We start from the raw sequence: 9,740 nt of genomic DNA, 5'->3' as shown, positions 1-9,740 counted from the left end.
AGAAAAAACCGATATGTTTTGTGTCTTGTACTAAAAAGACAAATTTTTGGGGTTAAAATAGTCTATTTCTCGAGACATTATTTGTCTTTTTTACATAGGGTACAAAAATTGTCGGTTTTACGTGAAACTTTACGTGTACTCATAGAACATGTCCCTCTACATGCTAAATTTTTGTTCCTAATTTTTTACTTTTTGAAATATGTGTTATACATATAGGGTGCATATGCACCCACGATCAGTTTTGGTTTTCTGACATTACGCACCATACCTAATGTAATTGTCTGTTGTTTGCAACTTAATACTGGAAGGGGTTCGGATGATAACCTGAAGGTGAACTTTTTAGGCATAGATGCATGCTGAATAGAGGTCTATGTACTTTGTCGTAATGCCCTGATTAAATCTCATAGTACTCATCATGATATATGTATGTGCATTGTTATGCCTTCTTTATTTGTCAATTGCCCAACTGTAATTTGTTCACCCAACATGCTATTTATCTTATGGGAGAGACACCACTAGTGAACCGTGGACCCCGGTCCATTCTTTACATCTGAAATACAATCTACTGCAATTGTTCATTACTGTTCTTCGCAAACAAACATCATCTTCCACACTATACATCTAATCCTTTGTTTACAGCAAGCCGGTGAGATTGACAACCTCACTGTTACGTTGGGGCAAAGTACTTTGATTGTGTTGTGCAGGTTCCACGTTGGTGCCGGAATCCCTGGTGTTGCGCCGCACTACACTCCGTCACCAACAACCTTCACGTGTTCCTTGACTCCTACTGGTTCGATAACCTTGGTTTCATACTGAGGGAAAACTCGCTGCTGTACGCATCACACCTTCCTCTTGGGATTCCCAACGGACGTGTGTTAACTACTACCACGCCAACAACACTCGTCAGCGATAAGACTGAGTCGGATGCCAACAATCATGCCAGAATCAAGTACAAGTTCCGTTGAGTCTGAGCCTATCCAAATACGAAGTGATTCACTCCCAAAACCCTAACCGCCGTGTCCGTATTATACCAGCCGTCGGCGAGGAATTGCCATCGATTCCGAGCTCTCCTTGAGCTATAAAACTACTCCGAGGACCGGCGAGAAACCCTACCGCCTCGCCACCTTGTAAATCCCTCGAAATCCCTCTGTATCTCTCTTAATTCCCCGAAGCATCTCGTCGGCGTCCTTCTTGCCGCCGTCGGTAGAGGCCATCCTGGGGTTTAGTGGGTGGTTTGGAAGAAGCACTCCGATGTCTTCAACAATCTGAAGAACTAGCGCATCAAGGGAAGACATGAAGGAGGAGAATTGGAGAGTTCCCTTTCCTGACCCTCGCCGGAGATTTGATCATGCCGTTTTCTCTGCTCCCCAATCGGCGTCTTCAATAACACCAGTAGCCTCAGGGTGAGAATACGCATCTTCCAAGCTCATTTGGCCATTCCCTAGCACCTTGTATCGTCCTAGCGTCGTAGTCCACCGTACGCCGCCGCAGGTGATGTTCACCGGAGAAACTCTGGTGACCATTCGCAGAGGGCGCCGCCACATTTAGGTTCAGTAGAAAGACGTGCATCAACCCAGACCATCCACACACTCGCGGGAGTCCTAAATACACGCTGCCCTCCTCGATTGGCCGCTCGCTAGGAGCTCCCGATTCCACGTCCTCGATTGTGACCTCGGTCAATGCCCTTGTGGCAGCTGACCTAGCCATACCCCACCCGTTTGTGACAAGGTTATGTCAGATCCGGGTACAATTAGTATTTCTATTTAATTCCAAATTCCAAAAAATATTTTGAACTTTACAAATTCATATCAAATTCATTTCAGAAAATACAGATGAGATATCAAAATTCTCATAAAAAACTCTATCCAATAAAAATACAATATGAATTTTTTAATAACAATGAAAATTTAATTATTTAACAATTATTATTTAATCCTTTTCTTTTATTCAAAATTTGATGAAAATTCAGTAATTAATAAAATTTCTAGAACAAGTAATAATCATTTAGGAAGCAAATAAAACACCAAAAGTATTTTTTGTTAATCATATTAACATTAACACTATCATTATTTGGTATTTAAAAATCTAAATTATATTAAACTTAATTACCATTATCTCCAAATTGTAAATAATAAACATGTTTAAACCATTATTAACTTGTACTTAAAAGTGTTTCTTAAATTTTAATTTTATTCAACCAATTATTATTTTAAAATAGTATAGGAAATAAGAAACCCTAATAGTATCATGTCCCAAATCCTAATTCCATTAGGAGTAAAACCCTAACTCTATAATTTTATGTGAAACTCTAAAACCTTAGGAATTATGAAATGTGAACCTGTTAATCTTACTCCTAGATATATACTAAGTAAATAAATGCATGCTCAAGTTCTACTAAAATTCTACAAGTCCCAAATACAAGTAAAGTTGTTAATTCCATGTGTTCTTACTAATAAATCCTAGATGAGCAAGTAGTACCAACTAAATGTAAAACCTAGTTTCCATTCTAAAAGTCATCAACCTTAACCACCCTTATTACTACCGCATCCTTGTGATCAACCATAATAACAAATCTATGTAATAATTTACTTTATATGTTCATGCGTAACTAAACCCTACAATTACTAGATGCAACTAAATTCATCTTGCTTAGGATCCATATAATACCTCTTTAGGAAACTCAATTAAGAATCGTAGTAAAACATAAAAGCAAATATTTCCAACTTGAAATAATTATTGTTTCTTAAGAAACATGTTCTTCAAAAATTATTCTTTTAATATAAATAACAAGTAATCATTAACCATATCCTATAGTACTTAAAAACTAACAACTGCGCTTTGCATATTATAACTACTATTCCTTCTGCGTAAATATGATTTTTATGATTTATTACACCACTTGTATATCATTCCAAGCTAATCAAAACCCTAATAAGAACCTTGTTTGGGGAACCATCTCTAAAGTGCAACACACCACAAAGAAATCATTACAAACCACCAATTTATAAATCATCGAGGTTTGGTTAGGTTACGGTTAGAGAGATTGCATATCATAATTATGCATTCTAGCATCTTTGCTAGTTCTTTAAACATTGTCCTTACTGGATAATGATGCTATTTAAGAATTTAGAGTTATTCCGTATCAAAGCTTTTTCTTGCATAATCTTACAGTTAAGAAAGGCAAGTTCACTCTTGCTCATGTCATTTGATTATTTTTATTAAATTACTTGCAAAGCAATATACTTATCACTCCTGCATTGGAACTAAAATGTTACTTTTTCCCAATTATGAGTATGATTGGCGATGGAACATGGAGGTTCCATTGCAAAGGATGGTATATCATCTAGGATTAATAACAAATGTCGTCCAGTGATTCTAGCGCCGTATATTACGTGTTAACCATAAAATCTTTAATGGGACGAAGAAGTCAGTTGTACCTTTTTCCTTTCGCATAACTACGGACTTGATAGAGCCTCCATGTGAGTACGGTGGTTCCACATGGGTTGGGAAGGCCATAAGTTCCCCGTCTGATTTTATAAGACAAAGGGTGCTCTACCGTCTCGAATGGATTGAAGGGGTATGGATTGAGGATTATGCGCCAAATTAGGGCAAGCGACCAATGGTGCCGTTGGAACCTAAAATTAGCCACCACTTCAACCAGATGGGTATGCGAGGTAGCGAGAAAAGCAATGATTGGCTTGTATCATATACTGGGCCTCAGACCAAAGGAAGTGTGGACGGGGAAATACTCCCGATTGACAACAAGAATAAGTTCTCTTATGGGTAAAGTAACACACCTCTGCAGAGCGTATTGAATCGTGACTTGTCACTCCCTGTTTCGGGAAGGAACTACGAACGCGGTAGAAAAGGAAATCCATGAAGTACTGGTCAACCTGTGAAGACTAATAGACTTAGCTTTTCAGAATAAAATCAACCTTTTGAAGAAATAATTACAAAAACTTGCATTTTCCTACGCCTTTCTGGTCCATGATTGTAGGTAGTGCATGATACACCTATTTCTATTACTGAACTTGCTGAGTATGCTCATACTCACCTGTTCCTTCTTGAACTCCCTGCTTAGATTGGGAGTCGCCGAATGAGAAACTATTGTGAAACTCGAAGACAAAGGAGTCAACTATAGCAAGATGGAGAACCCTATCAAGAAAGTCAATGGAGTCAACTTTCACATTATCTAGGGTGGAAACCTAAACAAATAATAAAAGGGAATCATTTCCCTAATCCTAGCACCTAAGTAGCTAGAGTTCTACGAGATTTCTTTAGCAAGCCAAGTACTTCTAGAGCTAGAGTTAGCAATAAGTTAGTCTATAAGTTGTTTTTCTCGAGCTTTATTTGCAGTTTTACCTCACTGTAAAGTAGGGGGCTGTGTTGATCTTGTGAAAAGATCTTATGTGTAATTCTATAGACATGTTTCTGTGTTGTATCACTCTAAGGGATGTAATACTAGTGGAACGGTGTTTCATTGGTGTTATGTCAATGATTTGCATACTACACCATGCAGTGGTATGATGGGTCACCGTAGGAGACTGGCGACTCCTCCGGCCATGCTGACACGTACCGACGCATGCGTGTTGTCTCTTGCTCCTTCGACGGTCTGGGATCCGTGACCACCTTCACTACAGCCTCCTGCTCCGCCAACATTCTGGCAACAGTCATCGCAGGCTATCCTTCCTCCTCCACCGCCGGCGTACCAGCTCCCATGGCGGATGCCGGAATTCATCGACCCTCGTCAGCGATGACGAGCAGTAGTCCATACCTAGGTTTTAGTAGGCCTTGCTGGTCCTTTTTGTTTTCTAAGTTTTTTCATGTATTTTTAAAATTATGTAAATTATGCGTTTTCAATGGAGAAAAAGTTTTATACGTCAGGCCGCTAAAGACATCCATAGACGCAAACGGACGCCCGGTCGATTTCAACTATTTGACGTGACGCAAACTAACAATTTGCATCCGATTTGCGGCCCCGTTGGAGATGCCATTAGGGGAACATGGTGGTTTTGTTGGGCTGAGATTGGTGGAGCAAAGTCTACTCGTAACAATTCTTGATTCAGTGGGGCTTCGGTAGGCCTTTCTTCCAGCCCATAGCTTCCATACAGTGTCCCAGCGGCTCTTGTGATCGATGCCTATGACCTAGCAGTGAACTTGACTTTTTTTGACCGGTGAAGTAAGGATGTATGTTTTGTACGGTGGTTCTGCTGGTAGGCTGGTCGAGCCCACCACTAACCACACTTATCTAGTGTTGTCATTTTTCCTAGTTGGCACGATAGTATAAGATGTGAAGCTTCACAAAACCAGAACAAAACTATGAATTGAACTACGAGGTAGTGACATAATTAAACCACATACAAAGAGAAAACTTAACTACAATTGGAAGGGGGACGAGCAGCCAGGAGTTTTTTGAGTTCAATACATGCAAAAACACACTATCATATGTACAAATGTATACACGAGCTTATATAGTAAAAAAAACTCCAAAAAATATCGGACATGCCACATGAGATGCTACAAATACGACAACAAATAATAGTGGTTAACCATAGGCCGATTTGTTCTGCCTCTTAATCAATGAAACTGAACATGAGCATGGCCGGAGTAAGTGAGCCACGCGATGTTTTGTCATATATGTGGGCTCACATGTCAGATGAGCGCTGGCCGGCTCGAATATTGTCAAAATAAAGAGGGAGTACATTGGTACAAACAGATTATTAGTTTGATAATTATTTCAATATATATATGGCTCTGTCAAATCTAGTAATGACTAATAAATGGATGTAGCTAATGAGTTGGAGAGAGAGAGGTAGACATAGTAGTACTAGATGCATGAAAAAACTGCGGAAACGATAGCATACACGCTATATACCTAGCTAGATTAATTTCGGTTCTTTTCCAAGTGTATGTTCAACTGAGAGCACACAAACTCATTTGGAGCCTTGGAGGAGCAAGTATTCGATCAGCACGGGACATTCATCCACACTCCTTCCTCTCTACATAAAGAAGCTGCTCAGAAATGCACTCATCGTTTGTCGTCTCCTCTCCTATGTATGTTCTTAGGTTAACCTCCGGGTCAGTGAATAGAAACTCAAATTCTTAGGTTAACCTAACAAGAGAAGTACCATCCGCTCATGTTCTTCACCTTCGGGTCTTCCACCGGGTGCACAGTCAAATTAATCGACCCATCGATCTATCCATCGACAATGCACGATCTTCATCTCGTTGGTTTCTGTCTTAATTGTCGCCGCCAAGTAGCAGCCGAGTCCGGGGTCCGGATCCGACCGCTGCATGCGTGCGGCGTCTAGCCACGCCTGCCAGCTCGGGCATTGTCGTGCTTCCAGAGCTTACCCACGCCACGACACGATTCGCTAGATTTGGATCGATTGGTGGTGAGCTGCTCCGGCACTGATCAGTGATCACCACATCTAGTGCACTGCAACTGCACGACTATGGCTGGTGCTGCCGTGATGCACGGGTGCCGTTTGAGAGATTGATTCACTGATCCAGCTCATCTCCATTGATCGATCCAAGCTAGCACGAATGCGTCTTCGAGGTAGAACAGCAACGCAGCTTTCATTATTTTGGACTTTTGGTTACTGCAATTCATCTCGCAAGTTGCGCGAAGCAGAACATTCCTGCTCGCTTCAACAGCAACGGCCGTGGGTCCAAATGGTTTTGTTTGATTCTTCCGGCAAATTGGCGCCACCGGATTTTGCACTTCAAGATTTCATCCAACCACCCGTCGCCAATCTCTTGGAATCGGTTGCTTTCCCTCTTCATTTTTTTGGGGGTTCTCTTTGTATCTCATGCGATGGAATTGACATCTAGAATTTCGGTTCTCATGAAATGGAAGTGACATCTAAAAGTTCGCGGAAGAAATCTTCATCTGAACAGTACGGAGGTCAAGTCCGTTCATGGGGAATACTGGCTTATAATTAAGAGGAGAGCTCTGGGTTAATCCAATTCAGCTCGTGGGGTGTATATAAACCTACTGTGTGAAATCATATCTTAAAAAGTCAAAAAGAATCTGAAATAGAATTTCGCATGTATATCTAGACGTTCTATATTCGCGCAGAAGTTTTTGGGAAAAGGGAACATTTTTTGTGCTAACTTTTGTAAAAAAGACAAATTTGGATGCACCAATATGACTATTTATGAGATAACTTTTTCATCTTTTTCTACATAAGCCACATAAAATGTTTTATTTTCTAAAAACGTGTCTGCCAACATAGAATGTCTGGATTTATAAGAGAAAATTTATTTCAGATTTTTAAAATTTAAAATTTTATTATTTACATATTTTTCATAATAAGTTTATATGCACATATGAGCCAAAGCCACCACCTCGAGAGCCATGTTCATCTCAAAAGTTTTGTCCGTTGAGAGGATGACTATCCACCCTTATAAGCTGCTGAAAAGTGACAAAATTGATCTTTCTTTTTAAACTTTAGCAGAAAATAAATATTATTTCAAATATTTTACAAAAATGACCCTTAGGCCGCCATGCTAGATAGCACGACACTAGAAGTAGAAGCCAGGCTAGGTCACCTACTCAAGCTGGGTATTGTGTGCTATCTGGCATGACGCCTCGTGCCAGAGTGTCGTGCTATCTGCCATCATGCTCTAGGCCAGGGTGTCACACTAGAAGGATCCAACTTATTTTGTGGTGAAGTTTTCAAAATAAAATCACTTGAATTTTTTTCAACTGATCATCCTCCTTCTATGTGTGGGGTTGAATTAAAATCACCAGCAACGCCCCATAGGTCCAGGAGCATAACAACAACTCACATGGGAAGAAGAGATTAATTAGCTATCTATCCGGGCGTAAAGAGTGAAAGATGTCAATCAATGATCTTAGGGCATCTCAACCGGCAGTCACCAAAGCCCCCCCCTCCAAGCGCTCTTTGGGGGTACCGCATCTGAAACAGACCGCAACACACTCCAAACCCTGCCGATAGCGCGAGCGACCCGATATTTGGTCTAGCACTACCGTGTCGAACCCGATGCGCAGGGGTCCGACGAGGGTAAATCTAACCCTCGCCATGTTAGATTGGATGTGCGGGTCCCTCTCAATAGCGACCCAACCATTCAATGATGACCAGATCGGCTTTCGAGACACCTGAGTAATAGCACCACCGCCCGCTACTACGAACAACCTCTATTTATCCCCTCTACCCATTCTATGTCTAGTTTGCCATGTCGTAGCCCCAATCTCTCTCTCTCTCTCTCTATCTATCTATCTCTATGTCCTAACATCGCCATGAATAGAAGTTGGCTAGACTGGACGAGGCCACCGGGCAGCGGCGCTCTGGCTGAAACGATTTCCCAACTCACCTTGGTTTAGATGGAAAAAAACGACTTCTCAAAAAAAAAAAAAAACTTGGTACTTGTCGCCTCTTATTGGGTTGTGAAGGAAAACAGTCTACTCAAATCATTAATACACCCAGGGAGAGAGGGTAGGCCTGTACTAGGCGGCCTCAAATTTCCCCAGGCCCATTAGTAGCATCCTTCGTACAAATGTCACTCGATCTTGTTTCTCAAAGTAAAAAAGATTCACCGTTTTCTCAAAAAGAAAAAAGTAAAAAAAAAAGTCGCCCCCGATCTTTCCCCAAGAAAAGAAAAGAGAGATAGACAGATGATGGTCACTCGATTTCAGCCAGCCGTCAGAGAACATAGGAGATCCGACTCTCCCGCCTTTGTTTTCGCCTCCGCCGGCCAATCGGAGAGCTAGCCAGGCTGACTGCGAAACTGGTGGGAGTGCTCGAGCGGCGGTTGAGAAATTGAAATGTGAGCTGGGAAATCGTTTCGGCCAGCGCCGCCGCGCGTGCGCGTGCCCTCGTGTGTGCGCAGAGATTTCCCAGTTCCTTCACGTGCATTCGCAACGGCCTCCAACCGCCACGGCCGGCGCCGCTCAGCCGTAGGAAAGATCGCTCTCACGTCAACTCGCCGCGCGCGTTGCGGCCCATTGGTATCTACATATAGCCAGAGCTGACCGATTTGGCGATCGAACCCCTCGATCGTCCGCACGGTCGAAGGAGGCGAGATCACATGGCCGGCGGCGGCCTGGGAGCCAGCGGTGCCGACGGCCTAGAGCTCAGCCTCCGCCTCGGGACCCCGACGCCGGCGCCGGCACCGAGGAAAAACCTCACGATCGTCTACGACCGGCGCGTGCTGGGCGCCGTCGACGTGGTCGAGCTGCAGGCAATTGCGATCATATCAACGGCGAGCAGGGAAACGGCGGGGAAGAAGATCGCTGGCGCGTACGACGACGGCGGCATTGCGCACATCGACCGCCTGGGCAACAAGTGGACGCCGACGTCGGCATCTCCTGACCAGGGCGGTATCTTTGCGCCGCTGCCGTTGCTCGGCGACCAGGCGGGGCTGTCGATGAAGCGCTCGCTCCAGCGGTTCCTCGAGAAGCGCAAGGCCAGGACCGCATCGCCGTACGACATGCACCGGCCCGCGCGGCCGCCGAGATATTGATCCAGCAGCAGCTAGCTAGCTGATAGATTGTCCCGCCGGCCGGTGCGTGCTGCCGGTAGTGCGTGTTGCCGGCATCCGCAAATGGCTAACATATTCCTCCCACTTCCTCGCAGATCGCGCGCCCAGGTTGTAACACCGCAATATACCATTGGTAATACTAACACAATCTGGTATGCGTATGCCTCGCAAAAAACGAGAGACTGATGAAAGTGTTTTCTTGAGAAGACACCTTGAAAGATATATCAATCATA

The 9,740-nt window shown here is 43.2% G+C and overlaps 1 protein-coding gene across 1 annotated transcript; it reads left to right on the top strand.

Annotated features, from left to right (window-relative positions):
• The first annotated feature begins 9,054 nt into the window (after window positions 1-9,054).
• On the top strand, window positions 9,055-9,489 carry LOC124697618 (protein TIFY 5). The gene has a single exon (XM_047230182.1). The coding sequence runs from the start codon at window positions 9,055-9,057 to the stop codon at window positions 9,487-9,489; it is 435 nt and encodes a 144-aa protein (XP_047086138.1).
• Window positions 9,490-9,740: the final 251 nt, after the last annotated feature.

The sequence above is a fragment of the Lolium rigidum genome, chromosome 3 (assembly GCF_022539505.1).
Source record: "Lolium rigidum isolate FL_2022 chromosome 3, APGP_CSIRO_Lrig_0.1, whole genome shotgun sequence".
Lineage (NCBI taxonomy): Eukaryota > Viridiplantae > Streptophyta > Magnoliopsida > Poales > Poaceae > Lolium > Lolium rigidum.
This window is presented reverse-complemented; position numbering and strand designations above follow the sequence as displayed.